The sequence below is a fragment of the Onychostruthus taczanowskii genome, unplaced genomic scaffold (assembly GCF_017590055.1).
Source record: "Onychostruthus taczanowskii isolate IOZ18803 unplaced genomic scaffold, ASM1759005v1 scaffold95, whole genome shotgun sequence".
Lineage (NCBI taxonomy): Eukaryota > Metazoa > Chordata > Aves > Passeriformes > Passeridae > Onychostruthus > Onychostruthus taczanowskii.
Window position 1 is genome coordinate 989,639 of NW_024507546.1, and position 14,761 is coordinate 1,004,399.

At 47.6% G+C, this 14,761-nt stretch overlaps 1 protein-coding gene across 7 annotated transcripts in view; it reads left to right on the plus strand.

Annotated features, from left to right (window-relative positions):
* The first annotated feature begins 7,734 nt into the window (after positions 1 to 7,734).
* Positions 7,735 to 14,761, plus strand: part of LOC121347849 (potassium voltage-gated channel subfamily A member 6-like) — a 58,086-nt gene continuing 51,059 nt past the window's right edge. For 6 of the 7 annotated variants that reach the window (XM_041426796.1, XM_041426794.1, XM_041426799.1 and 3 more), the window contains exon 1: positions 7,735 to 14,614. In XM_041426796.1, the coding sequence (XP_041282730.1) occupies positions 8,505 to 10,058 (1,554 nt within the window). In that variant the 5' untranslated portion in view covers positions 7,735 to 8,504 and the 3' untranslated portion in view covers positions 10,059 to 14,614. The remainder of the gene's footprint in view (positions 14,615 to 14,761) is intronic. The other variant, XM_041426801.1, reaches the window with a different exon arrangement.

Sequence of the window (14,761 nt, forward strand, 5' to 3'; positions counted from 1 at the left end):
TTTCAAGATTAACACAGAGGGCTTTAAACTGCATCTAGTATTAAAACTGTGACTGCCAAGATCCAAACCTTGAAGAAACCTAAAATTGGAAGTCTTATATCAGACAAATTTGCAGTATAGCTCTCTTCCATTGCAGTTTAACACATTGCTCAGATTCCATTAAGTTGTAGCACAGGACATAGCCAGGGAAGTGCAATGGCTTTTGCTTCCTAGATAATGGACATTAAGGATGAGACAACACTGTATTCCTGGTAAAACAAGGGAGGCAACATTGCTGGGAAAACTAAAGAAAAACCCCAAAAAGCAGTGCGCACCTCAGACTTTCTCCTGTCCTTTTTCTCTACCTTCCCTACCTCACTGAGCAATTTATGTATTAGCTTTCCTTTTTATTGCCTGTTTATTTATGGAGCCAGTTCCTCTTGCTCTGAAATCTGATTCAGACTGAAAGAATCAGAATCTGTGGCTCTCCAGTGGTTTCCAGAAAGTCCCGGAGCAGACACAGATGATTTTTGCATGGGCGATTTCTGTCAGATATTTTTCATCCTCACCTTATTTGTGACTCGTACATTTTTTAATCAGATTCTCTGCAATGACCCGCTGCTTTCCAGCAATTTTCATGCAGAGGAAGAGATGGCTTTTGTTACAGAGCTAATCTTACATCTGCTTTTATTGCTCGGTATTTGAAGATTGGCTTCGTGTTCCAGTGGTCAAGAAGAGGGGAAGTGATTTCTGCCCTTTTTAGCCAAGAAGGGTGGGAAGGCTGTGTGAATGGATTTAGTCTGGTACTGGGTTTTGTACATCAGGTTAAGCTTTAATTGAATTTGGTGCCTATTTGGTTTATATTTAGTAATAATAATAATACCAAAATACTAAGTTCAATGATCATGCTACTGTTATATTTTGAGGAGTCTGGTAAAGCCCTCTGTCCCAGCTGGAAGGTTTCTTGTTGATATTATGACTGCTAAAATGAGATCTTTTTCATGTTGCTTGTCTACCTCTGAGCTAATTTGCTTGTTTGTTTTTATTTTGAAAGCTTCTGCTAAAACAAACTAAGGAAAAAAAAATATTTGGCTGTCTCTGAAACAAAGTTGGTAGAAAATGTTCTGCTCTGCCTGTCAGAAGTTATTACAATCGTTTTGCTACAAAGCTCTCCTACTTTTTGGGCAGAGCCAGAAAATTTGGCAGGGAGGCTATTCTGATGTCATGGTGCTCTCTGCCATCCTTGAAGAAATTTTCTCAATGCATTTTTTTAAACATGTATTTCATTAGAGACTTGTCGGAGCTTTACTATGGAAATGCATGAGGATTTCTTAGTTCTGGGAAGACCAGATGTTCCCGTATCAGTAGGAGGGAACTGTTCTGGCTGGCCAAGACCTGCTGCTCCTGGCAGGGAGGGATGGGACAACAAGTGGCAGGCTGAGAGCTGTGTTTCCAGGGCTCTCCATGCATGCAGGCAGGACACTGGGAAGTGGGAGGACACAGAATGGGATGAAGGGAGAGGCAGCCTGAGGTGAGAGAAGGAAGAACACAGTGCTGCCAGCTGTGTCCTCACAGGTGGGGACATAAACCTTTTTTAGCCAGATGACCTCTGGAAGTCTCATCACTTCCATTCCAGGGATGAACAGAAATCCCTGTGAAGAGAAATGTTAAGTCACAGAAAGGCCAAATGCTTTCCCTCCTCGTTTTTGGCTGGGAACTCTGGACAGGCAGAGGGGGCAGGATGGATGCATGACACACAAGGGATGGGGGCTTCTCTTGCAACAGAGAGTTCCCTTCACATCAGAGTGATACAAATCTCAGTAAAATATTTCTTTATTGTTCCTTCCTAATAAAAGAGAGGGTGGCATAAAATAAAGTGAGTTTAGTGATGATACAGGCAACATCTAACAGACTGTTAGAACTTATTAAGGACTAACAAGTTCTAACAAAGTAACAAATTGAAATGTAACAAATTCCCACAGCTGAGGTGTTCTTTTGCTACTGTTGGTTGGTTTTCTCTTGGGTTTTGTCTGTCGGTTTTGGTTTTGTTTATCTTTTAAATAAAGTTTAAACAGGCTGCAAGTGCATGTAACTGTAGAGATGACCTCAGTGGAAATTTTACTGGGTGATCCCAAGCTCTCAGGGATGGGTGTTAAGGGATGCTGTAAGTGGCCAGCAGATCCTAAACTCTCCCCAAGTTTTCCATAGTTTCACAGGCCCCCCTCAATTGTCACAGCTCCTCCTGTTGCTCATTGCCCTCATCCACTGAAATTAGTGACTGAAAAATTTTGGTGTTTGTCATGTCTTGGCTATCCCTTTGTGTCTCTGTGTGTTTTTCTTTTTCTTTTCTTTTTTTTTTTTTTTTCCCTTTATTATCACTTTTAATAGAATCATAGATTCACAGAATGGTTTGGATTGGAAGGGACCTTAAAGATCATTTTGTTCCAACCCCCTGCCATGGGCAGGGACACCTTCCACTAGCCCAGGTTGCTCGGAGCCCCATCCAACCTGGCCTGGAACATTTCCAGGGATGGGGCAGCCACAGCTTCTCTGAGCAACCTGTGCCAGGGCCTCAATACCCTCACAGGGAAGAATTTCTAATTTCTTCCTGATATCCCATCTAAACCCACTCTCTGTCAGTGAAAACCATTCCCCCTTGTCCTGTCCCTTCAGGCCTGTCAAGAGTCTCTCTTTGCAGTGAAAGGGTCCTTGATTGGGGTGCCTTAAAGAAGCAGAAGCTTTCTCCTTTCACTTAGCCTTACACAGTATATAAGCCACTGATCATTGCCTGGACCACTTAGAAAACATTGCACTACCAGCTAGAACCATCAGAGGTGCCACTGACAGCATGTACAATCTGCTCTTAGCCAAGACTCCTTGCAAGGGCATTCTGGACTTTGGCTAACATAATTTTCCTCACTGTACCTTTGGAAGCAGTGGATGGGCACCCAGATGTAGAGAGACTAAATGCCACAGCAGAATTCTCAAGAATCTCTTGTCATTTTAGAAATAATGCCTTTCTCTTGCATGGAAGCAGGGCTTCATTGAAATATCGGGGTTTTGATGTGAGCCAAAGTTAAATGAAAGGATTGGAGCAGAAAGAACTGGGAAATGAGGAAGGATAGAACAGCAAGCTGAAAAGGCAGGGAGAAGATAGAAAATGGGAAGAAGGATGGGACATGGACAGGAGCTGAGGGACAGAATAAAAGGATAAACACTTGAGACCACCTCAAGGCCTCTAGGATGGAAATAAATTAAAGAGTGAAAACTGAATATTGGCGTGCAGGAGCAAAAGGGGTTGAACAGACCCATAAGAAGACAAAGTCCAGCTGAAGCATGACCAGAGTTGTCCAAGCAGTTGCATCTGATGCTGCAAAACCTGACACAGTATTTGTACATTTCAGTAATTTTAAGCTGCCTAGAAAAGAACTGTGAAACCCTCCATCTTTCCCTGGTGAGGGGTCTGCATGCTGCTGTCACTGTCTGTCACACTCATTCATTTGCTCACACAATACAGGGTTGTGTTGTGAACCTAAAAACTATGACAGACCAGAATGCTTTTCCTCCTGTAATAAACAGAAACCTGAAGTCCCTGAAGTACATCCACAGAGTCTCTCTAGGAAAGGGCATCTGAAAAAAACCCAACATATTTCCATGGGAAATACTTAAGGGATTTAAAAATAAAGGTTTAAAAGTTATTCATCTATAGATAGAATTTTGGGGGGAAACCCAAGACAAACACAGTATTAAAGGCACTTTAGGTTAACACAAGTACTTGAAAGCTAGAAAATATTTGTGTCAAACTTTTTGGTACAACCTGTTTTCATCCCTCCCCCATTTATCCCAGTATTGTGACAAAATCTTTAGTTATATCATTATATATTTTTTCCAGTACAAAGACCTGTTCAACAAACAGAAAGGACAGCATTCCAGGAATAGTCTGGGTTGATCCAGGGAATAGAACTGTCACCTTCACTTCGTGGAAGTGCAATTCTTCCTCAATCAGTGAGCAGTGACACAAGCACCCTTTTCAAAGGGCAGCACAGAGACTGCTCAAGGCCTGGCTGCACGGGACTCTAAGCAACGTGGGCTAGGGGAAGATGTTCTTCCTGCCCATGGCAGGGCTTTGGAATAGGATGGTGTTTAAGATCCCTGCCAATCCTGGCCATTCTACGATTCTATGACTGGGATGGAGGGTTTCCCATCAGAGAATATTCAGGGTTACTTGTATTTTGAGAAGATTGGGATTTTTTTTTAATCCCTGCTCATTGTGGTGATGCATGAAATCATGATTGATACGTGGGTATTGTTAGATGCCCCAGCCCTCCTCGGTTGGGAGGGCTTTTCTGGTTCTTTGAGATCTGCAGTTACACAAATTGAGAACTCTGAGTATTTTCTTCTCTCTAGGAGTGTAAAAGAAATAGGAAAGCCAAGGTTTCATTGCCCATATGCAGTGAAATCACTGTTCTTTCATACCCTAAGTGAGTCTGGCATTCTGTGAGATGCAATGTTTCAAAGCCAGGCCTTCACTTGGACTAGAATAAGGAGGCTGAAGGCACTCAGGGATCTGATCATGAACATTTTATGCCGCAGCAGGTGATGCCTGGAAGGACATTAATAAACATCCTTCAGGTTTCTCCTGCTTTCTGGTGAGAGAACAAACCAGGAGAACTCCTGTTTCCGAGTGGTGTGCCTAACAGCTCCAGGGCTCAAGCTAATTCTGCTTCCCTCCCCTGTTCAGCACTCTCATTTATAGATTTATGGCTCTGAGTAAGAAGGGAAGTATGAAGTTGGCTGTAATTGGTACTGTGTATAAGTGTAAATTACCATTTCAAATGGGGATGCTCTGCCAGCTATAGCATTTTTTTTTTCTGCATTTTCCCTGTCTATTGCTCTTTTTAGACTGTGGGGATTTGTTTGATGTGTGGAATATTTTGGCTCCTGGGAAATGAATCTTACCCCAGAGCCTCCAGCCTGTGGGAGGTTCTGTTGTGCCTCCCAGCCTGTGTATTAGGATGATTTTAGAGGTGCATTGATCACCAAAATATACTGCAGGCATGGAAGGTGTTCTTGTGTCTCCATTTGATGGGGGTGAGAGTTACAAGATGTCACATGAGCAAAGCATGTCAAGCTGTTCTGCTGAAGGTCCAGTGGGCAGCCAGCATCCCCAGCACATACTGAGCAGCCTTCAGCCAAAAGGAGTTTTGGAAAAGGGATGTGAAAAGTATTTTGCTGCAAGCAAGTGAAGAAACTGTAGTAGGATTATAGGGATGAGAAGCTCCATAACTGGGAAAAGTACCTGAATGTGGGAAGCAGAAGATAGGGGTAGCACAGGAGCCATGAAGGAGGGAATTGGAAAGGTCAGGAGACAATGGGCTGACTGGGAAATGCAGGAAGACAAGGAAGTGGCTAAGAAGTTTTGCATGCCCTAGCCTCAAACCTGGATTCCCACTTGGGATAAATTAGTTTTGGAGTGAGGGTCTCTGGGTTTGGCTTTCCTGAGAAAATGCTACACAGATAATTTTTTGGCAGTTGCAGTGCTGATATCAAATCCTGCAGAAGGCAGCTAAAGGAAATCCAAAGGGTGGCAGCGTTACCCAAAATGCTGAGCCACGTTTGGGGGTTCATCCAAAGGAATGATGGAAACTGAACTCCTGTGCTGCAGATTGACAGTGCCTGTATGGACCAGGCCTGGAAGAACAATGTCCCTCCCGTTTTTGGAGCAGGATGAGAGCCCAAAACTGGGTGTCCTGTGCAAGTCAGAACGCTTTTCCCTGTGAATCTCTGAAGGGATTTTTGTGCACCTTGGCATTAGTGACCAATACAGCCTGCAGGAGGATGTGGCCATCATAAACTCTTGAACCACAGCAAGGTGCCAGACCTGAGTTGGAGATGTGATCACAGCTACTGCCTCAAAGAGGAGCTTAATGGCACCCTGAGGTGGCACTGGCCTCGTGGTGTTGGCTTCAGAGCCAGCACCCAAATCTCTCTCCAGGGAGCATTACAGTACAGCAGTGTGACTTTTGGGGACACTGTTCTTGTCCCTCCCGACATCTCCGGGTCGCCCTTGCCTCCAGCTCTGCAAATTTTGTGCCACCAGGAGCAGCTGGCCCAGCAGGACATGCACAGAGGCTGAATTGTGGCAATGGGTATTGCCTCTTAATATAGAAGTGAGGAAGGGGTGAGGCTGCACAGGCGGCGCGGTGCAGAATGGCTCGGGAGCAGGCTGTGTGCTGAGAAGAGTTGTGTGGCATACTGCAAGGGCTTCTGGCTTTAACACTGAGCCTGAGCGCACCAGAGGGACAGCGGCTTCTGAAGGGCTGTCAAGAGCAAGCCCAGGTGGTGCAGAGCAGCCAGAGTGCCTGCTCGGAGCTGGGCTGTGGCAGGAGGGTGGGAAGGGATGGGATGCTGGAGCACTGCTCGCCCAGGTATCGGGAAACCCAGAGGTTTGGTAGCATGAAGTGTCTGTATGGGCTAGAAAATGGCCCTGCAAACCGTTCTGGAGCTCCACGCTGACTCTGCTCTGCTGACTGAAGCTTGCTCCTTCAAACCCAGCACAGGGTGAGCTCCATCACGTATACATGCCCTATGTGTCCTCTTAGAAACGTCGGGAGCTTTCCCATCCCTCCTGAAAGCTGTTTTGAAAGGATTTCTCAACAGTTAACCCTGCAAATGAAGTTATGATTCAAATAATCTTGGGAATGAATAATTCATTGTAATAATTGAAAAAGAAATTTCAGCAAGAAGCATTTTACTATTACAAAGGCAAACAATGATTTTTTTTGTTCAAAGAATAGGTATATTCTCCAGCAAAGTCTTTTTCATCTGGCTGCCATACCCCAGTTATGTATAATATGAAACAAAAATACACTTCCTTGTGTGACAGCCCCAAAAATGAAAAAAAAAAAAAGCTTTCTTTTGCAACAACCATCTTCAATGCTAATGAGCAAGAAAGGAAAGGGGGTTAAGTGACATTTAATTCATATTCACCTCCTTCCTGAGAACAGAGACAAAGAAAGCAGCCACAGTCAGCTAGTCAAAATGTCCAGAGTCTGAACCAGGAATTGCCAGCTAGTTAGGAGGGACTGGGAGAAGGGAGGCATAAAAAGGGGAATGTTTTCCTCTAGATCTGTGCTGCTAAGAGATGGTGTAGGCTAAGCACATGGCTTGCAGCCAGCACAGGCATCAGATGCTGCGATGATAAAAGCCTGGTTAATAATATTTAGCACTGACAAAGGGCTTTCAAGGGAAAGACAGACTTTTGTCGAGGGAAGGATGGAACCAGAGTCACCTGTTAGCCCATTTTCTCTCTTTCAGGAGAAAGTACAGTGTCGTAAATTTCTCTGTGCTTTCAAATGCTGAGCGTGACTGGGATGGGGCAAAACACAGGTTTCTAAAGACAAAAAGAGCTGGTAGTCTGATTGTGTGTGAAATGCAGATTCTGATTTTGGGAAGACTTAATGCTAGCTGTGTGGTGATGGACAAAAAAAAAAAAAAAAAAAAAAAGCTCACGTGTTTGGTATGTGGGAAAAGAGGCAAACTCCATCCACCCCAAATGAGGAGAGCAACTGCATTTACCTGTATCTTTCCCCGGTTGCACTATTCACCGTGACAGGCTGTCTCCATCTGTGGATGGTCCGATGCTACCGTCGTGCTTGCATCATGGCAATGACATTTATAAATGGAGGTCCACGAGCCACAGGCATGGAGTGACTGGCTCAAGGTCAACTCCAGCCTGCGGCGGGAACGGGAACAACACCGAGGTCAGCCCGGTCCCATGGCTGAGCTCTGAGCCCAGCCCGGAGCCGGCGGTGGCGGACAGCCCCCGGCAGGGGTTTGCCTGAGGGGACAAAGGCAGGACTCCAGTGGGGAGAGGTGGGCGAAAGAAGGGCGGCGGCGGTGCCGCCCTTTGGACCAGCTGTTGCGAAGCTCCTGGCCAGAGGGCTGATCCCCGAGCGGCTTCCCCTCGGGGGTCTCCCCCGAAAAGCCGGAGCCCCTAGGCTGTGGCTGCCGCGTCCTCCGCGGCGGGGGGAGAGGTGGGGCGAGCATCCCCCGTTGGCGGGTGCGCGCATCCGTCTGTAGCTGAGCGTGTCGGCGCTGGCGCGGCGTGCCTGTCTGTGTCTGTCTCCGTGCCTGTCTGTGTCTGTCTCCGTGCGGGTGCCTGCGTGTGTCTGCGTGTGCCCCTCTCCCCGTGTGTGACACCGTGCCTGTGTGCTCGCACACCTCCCTCTCCCGCTCTCTCTCCCGCGTGTCTCCGTGTCTGCGTGTCCCTGTGTGTGCGCGGGGAGAGCAGCGCGGAGCCGAGCGCGGCAGCAGCGGCAGCAGCAGCAGCGGCGCGGTGCCCGAGCCCCGCGGCCGGAGGAGGAGCCGCGCCGGGAGCCCCGTGGAGCCGCCGGGCCAGCGCGGCCGCACCGAGGCGCAACAGGCGGATGGCTGCGGGCGACGGGCGCTGAAGGCGAGCGGGGCGAGGCGGAGGGGCAGGGAAGGGCAGGCGAGGAAGGGCAGCGCCGGGCAGAGCGGGCGGGATGCGGGCGGAAGAGCCGCTGGCGCTGGCGGCCCCGCGGGCGGACGGCGAGGCGGAGGCGGAGGCGCCGGGCGAGGAGCGGAGCGGCAGCAGCTGCTGCAGCAGCGAGCGCCTGGTGATCAACATCTCGGGGCTGCGCTTCGAGACGCAGCTGCGGACCCTCTCCATCTTCCCCGACACGCTGCTGGGCGACCCCAGCCGCCGGGTGCGCTACTTCGACCCGCTCCGCAACGAGTACTTCTTCGACCGCAACCGGCCCAGCTTCGATGCCATCCTCTACTACTACCAGTCCGGGGGGCGGCTCCGCCGGCCAGTCCATGTTCCCCTCGACATCTTCCTAGAGGAGATCCGTTTCTACCAGCTGGGCCAGGAGGCTATCGAGACATTCCGGGAGGACGAGGGCTTCATCCCAGAGGAGGAGAAGCCTCTGCCCCAGCACCACTTCCAACGCCAGGTCTGGCTGCTCTTTGAGTACCCTGAGAGCTCCGGGCCAGCCCGCGCCATCGCTATCGTCTCCGTACTGGTCATCCTCATCTCCATCGTCATCTTCTGCCTGGAGACCCTGCCCGAATTCCGCCAGGAGCCCAAGGGACCGCAGCCTGGCTTCGGGGAGGCTGTTCCTCTCGGAGATGAGGCGCTGCTGCTGCCGCCGCTGCCACCGCCAAGCGGGACCCCTCCGCCCCTGCACCCCGCCGCTGGCTCCGGCCCATTCTTCACAGACCCCTTCTTCCTCATCGAGACCCTGTGCATCATCTGGTTCTCCTTTGAGCTCCTCGTGCGCTTCTTCGCCTGCCCCAGCAAGCCCGAGTTCTCTCGCAACATCATGAACATCATCGACATCGTGGCCATCATCCCCTATTTCATCACCCTGGGCACCGAGCTGGCCCAGCAGCAGCAGCAGAAGCAGCAGCCCGGGAGCAGCAGCAATGGGGGCCAGCAGCAAGCCATGTCCCTGGCCATCCTCAGAGTCATCCGCCTGGTCAGAGTCTTCAGGATCTTCAAGCTCTCCAGGCACTCCAAGGGGCTGCAGATCTTAGGGAAGACTCTCCAGGCCAGCATGAGGGAACTGGGCCTCCTCATCTTCTTCCTCTTCATTGGGGTGATCCTCTTCTCCAGTGCTGTCTACTTTGCAGAGACTGATGATCCTGACTCACTGTTCACCAGCATCCCTGATGCTTTCTGGTGGGCAGTGGTGTCCATGACCACCGTGGGCTATGGGGACATGTATCCCATGACCATTGGTGGCAAGATTGTGGGCTCCTTGTGTGCCATCGCGGGTGTGCTCACCATTGCCCTCCCTGTCCCTGTCATTGTGTCCAACTTCAACTACTTCTACCACCGAGAGACTGACCATGAAGAGCAGTGCCAGTACACCCATGTCACCTGTGGCCAGCAACAGTCACCCTTCTCTGAGCCCAAGAAGGGGGACAGTAATCAGTCCCTCAGCAAATCTGAATTCCTGGAAGCAGAAGACCTGGAGTCCATGAAATATTCCAACTACATTCCTCCCAATAACCAGGGATATAAAGAGAAGAAAATGCTGACAGAAGTGTGATGGGTTTTGTTGTCCTGGGTCCAGACACAGAGCTGCAAGCTGCTGTTACAGTTGTCTTCCTACAAGCAGCTGGATCTATTCAGCATTTACATGCCAGATTGTGGATTGTGATACCGTAAACAGAATGATTGTGATAATGGGCTCTTCTGGCCTGATTTGCTGTTTCTCATTACTGTGTGCAGCCAGAAATGTTCTTGCTTTATTCCGTGGAGTGCTAGCTGTCATCCCCACTCCCTTGTGCATTTCTTTCTCTGCTTTTGATGACTGCTTTAATCCAACATTTGCTCCGAAACCAAGTCTTGTAACTCCACTAGCAGAGAAGTCCTTGCCACTACTTCAGCAGAAGCATTCAGCAGAGTAAACAGTTAAAGCAGCTACAAACATCTGGCTCGAGCCATGCTCTCAGTCCCTGTGCCAGCGCAGTGCCCTTGGCTGTGGAATCAGTCACGCCTGCCATGCCATTGCCTTTGAATAATGGAAACGCTGCAGCCAGGATCACAGGGAGCTCTGCAGCTGTAGGGGAAAGCCGGCAAGCAGATACCTGCCTTCTTTGCAACCCTTGGCATGCTAAAAGATCGTCCTGGTTTGTGTTTCAAAAAAAAAAAAAAAAAAGTGCATAAATCTAAAAGCTCTTTGCTATTTGTGACCATACATCATGTATCAAAAACAAGCTTAAAGCAGTCAACAGGCTTGGTGAAGATTCTCTGTGTTTTGAGCTTATCTCAGCCTTATTTATGTCTGATGTTAATTGGCTTTTATAGTACCAACTTAATCTTCATAGTGGTAAGTGCCTTCTGATGCAAGGCATGTTTGAGTAAATTCATTTGTTATCTGCAGAGTTCATCTTCACACAATAGCGTTTAATGAGATGTGCTTTGTGCTTCAGATACCCAGCTCTATATTCAGGCATGGGAGAGCAGTTGACACCGCTGCTTTTTTTAATTGAGCATTGTGTAGCTGAGGGAAGTTTGCATGTTGGCATTTTGTTGATGTGGCAGGAAAATCCCAACCACAAAGAGCTGTGCACCTGTGCTGTGTGAGGATCTTGCTGGTTTAGCAAGTCAGAGGCATAAAATGCTTCAGGGAGAGTGTGTCAACACTTGAAACTGAGACTGGCACAGATACAAACTTCCCTAAGCTGTTTGCACAAAGCCAGCAGCATCCTCCAGACCCTTTGAATGAGAGGAGAAACAGCAAGCCCTGAAGAGATGCTCTTGCTGTATTGCTGGCCTAGCCAGTTCCTGGTATTTCATGGATAGGAGTGACAGCAGTGTTTTTGTACTTGATTTTATGAGAGCAGTTTGTGCCAGCCATGCAAAATATGCATAGCTTGGCCTGCAGAGCCGGGTTTGTCAAGGGACCAGAGATTTCTATCTTCAAACACATGTTTTGCTTCCCAGATAATTTCATTAGTTCAGTCAGCTCTGCCTTACACCTAACGTTAAAAATGTTTCAAGCTCTGCCAGCAGGTGAGAAAGAAAAATGTATGCTTTCAGATTCCACTGGCAGATTTTCCTGCAACGAAAAGTCCTTCTTGTTTGAATTCTAAGTGTTTGTTCTGCATTCACATGTCTGCATGTGTACAAAAGCAAAGGCAGCCATTAATGCCTTGCATTACACTGTATGAAATGCATATTGGAACGTACTACATATTGCATGGGGCACGTGTAATACATAAACCAAACATAATGCCAAGGTGCAAAAATACAGAGAATATATTTTGTATATATATTGTGCTTTCCAGCCATAAGACTAAGAATGCTAAAGGCGTATCATAGAATCATAGAATGACCTGGGTTGGAAGGGACCTTAAAGATCATCTCTTTCCAAAGAAGGACACCTTCCACTAGACCAGGTTGCTCAGAGCCCTATCCTTTAATATAGTCAAAACTGGCTATAGAACTGGTTGTGAGGTGGGATCTGTTTGCATCTTCATTACTCTACCTGTTCTCAGTTGTCTTGACATATGGCTCCATGCCTAGAGTGCTTTTATTGTGGCCTCTCTCCATCCTGGCCCTGCTCATATGGTAGAAGTTGTTTGTGCAAATCCTAACTACTCAATTTCTCCAGAGTCCTCTTGCCTTCTCAAATGTTTTTAGTGTGCAGGGATCTCCCTTGGGGTCAGCACACAACCATTATATTAGAACCTTTGCTCTCTCTTGCTGAAATCAGTAGGAAAATGCCACTTCTCTCAGTCTGGGAGACACAAGTTTGATGTGGTGAGGACTCATAGCTCAGAGGGGTTTGCCTGAATAAAGCCTAATTTATCTTTGCTTCATGTGACTGAGGCAAAGGTTCGTGAAGGTCTGAGCCTTGGGGACCACTCTGCATCCCTTGACACCTGTAATCAGCTGGTGGGTAAATTGTCCTGGTGAATAAGTGGGACTGAGGGGCATGGTGCCACCTCTGTTGATTTTGTGTAAAAGTTGTCCAGTTCTTAGTGTGTCGTAGTCTTGGTGGTGTTCTTAGTTGTGTTTTGGGGTCACCTTAATGAAATCTTTACTGTGAGGTCAAGAGAGGGTCTGTTCTTCAAGTTTTCTATTGCATGAAACTAGCAAAAGAAGCTGCTATTTAAGAGGGATGTTTTGAGGCTGCTGCCCTCTCCCAGCTGAATGCCCATGTTTGGGGATATTTTATGCCTGAGTCTATCAGCTGATAAAAGCTCCCCCAAAGTAAGATATAAAAAACTCAGGTTGAACACAAGTTCAGGAGGAGTCATGAGACACGCTGAACCTACGTCAGAAAATTCCTGGTCTCGTTTCTCCCCCTGGGCCTGGCCCTGTTGGCCCTGCCAGGCAGGAGCCCTCCCTGCCCGGAACAGGTTGTTCTGCTGACCAGCATGACAGACAGCTGGACATGGAGACTCTAGCAAGAAAAAACGATCACTGGTAGCACAATCCCAGCATGTCTTACACAGATCCTCTTGGAAAGAGGTGTTCTGCCCTTGGGTGGAATCCAGCAGTGAGTTTCCAGTGGGTATTGGATTCTCCCACCCACAGATCGCACCCAAGGTGTAAAGGTATTTTGTGGTGAGCAAGGCAGCTCTGTGCAGTTTTTGTGAGCCACTTTTGTCAATTCTGAAAAGAAAAGGGCACATGAAAATGTGTAAAGCAGGAGTGTTGTTTGCACCCTGGGTTTTCCATGTTGGCTCTAAGGGAAATACAGACCGCCAACAGAAACATGGAAACTGTAACCTTGGGACTCATCTGGGACATGTAAATCCTTCTCAAAGCACCTCCTGAAAAGCAGTGAAGTCCCAGAGCATCAGTAATGCTATACGTTACAGAACTTGTGGAATCTGACATTTTTAAAGGAGCCTTCAGATTTTTTTTTCACGTGACTGAAATGACACAGTGGCACCCATTAACTTTATCAGAGGTCTCATGCCACTGAATCATAGAGATGCTTTCAAAAACCTTATCTCAAGTTCTCAGCGCTTAGCACTCCCCCCAGCTGCTCAAAATGCAAGTCAGTTTCCTTCTGAAGGTAGAGCACATCCCTGTGAAGCCAAGTAGGCACCTCCAGGGACTTGTTTCCATAACAACCTCCTGGACTGTTTTTCTCTCTCTGTGCTGTGATTGTGGCTACAAGCAAAAGCACTCGTTGGATATTTTGTGTTCAGATATCAGCACCTTATCTTTACAGATGTTTTCTTTGCCTACTGGAGCTGATCCCATCACCTTATATCATGTACAGCTGCCCTGTCCAACTTCAGGTGGGCAGTTTCCAGCCTATGAAAGCAGGGAGAGCAAACCTGGAGATGGAAAGAGATTTTATTTGTCCATCCACACAGAGTTGAAGAGTGTGTGAAATACAATCTGAGCAGTCAGCCAGGGAGCTGAGGGGCAACTGGTCTGATGTAGAGTCATCTGGGTGTCTGGTGACAAGGAATACAGGCTAAAGCATTACTTTAAAGATCCAGAAACTCCTCTTGCAGCAATCTCACTAGGAAATAGTTTTACAGTGGAAGAGACTATTGCTCCTTCCAGATCCCCTGGCTGGTATGTTACAGTTGGTTCCCCTGATCATTTTCCCACAGGATGTTTTTCACCAAAGCAGGACAGGGCAGAAATTGTCTCTTTGGAGGTAGGCAAAAAAGGAAGAAAAGGAAGAATTTTACTGAGGACACAATTTTTTTTATCCACACAAAGGTCTGGAAGCACGGAAGGCATGAAGACCTGTTCTGTGGTGTTTTACTGTTGGACTCTTGCTCTTAACTCCAAGATGAAATTCCTGTTCTGCTCCTTCTTGGAAAACATTGGAATTCGGGATTTTTGAGTAATTTTCTGTTTGGGCCTTTTGATCCAGCTTTTGTGGATAAAAATTCACTGCTACAGCAGGTGTGGAGGTGAAGGTGGCTGAACTTGGTCTTCTCTCCTGGGTCCTCTAATTCAGAGTCCCTATGGGATAAAGAAGAGTGAGTGTCAAGAAAATTCAGGGCAGCAAGAGACAGGGTAAGGATTGAAGTGTCTTCCACACGGTGATGGCAAGAGCAGCATCAACCCTAAAAGCAAAGGAACAAGCAGATCCATCATCTGCTGCTATTGCAAAAATAGGTAAGGTTTCTTTCTGTTCTGGGAAATTAACAACCAAGAGTTTCTTGAAATTAATGAGGAAGGATTTCCTAATTAAGATTTGCAGCCTAAAGGGGGAATCTGGTTCTAGGTGAAGAAAGATAATTATAAACTACAGAAATGTAGTAT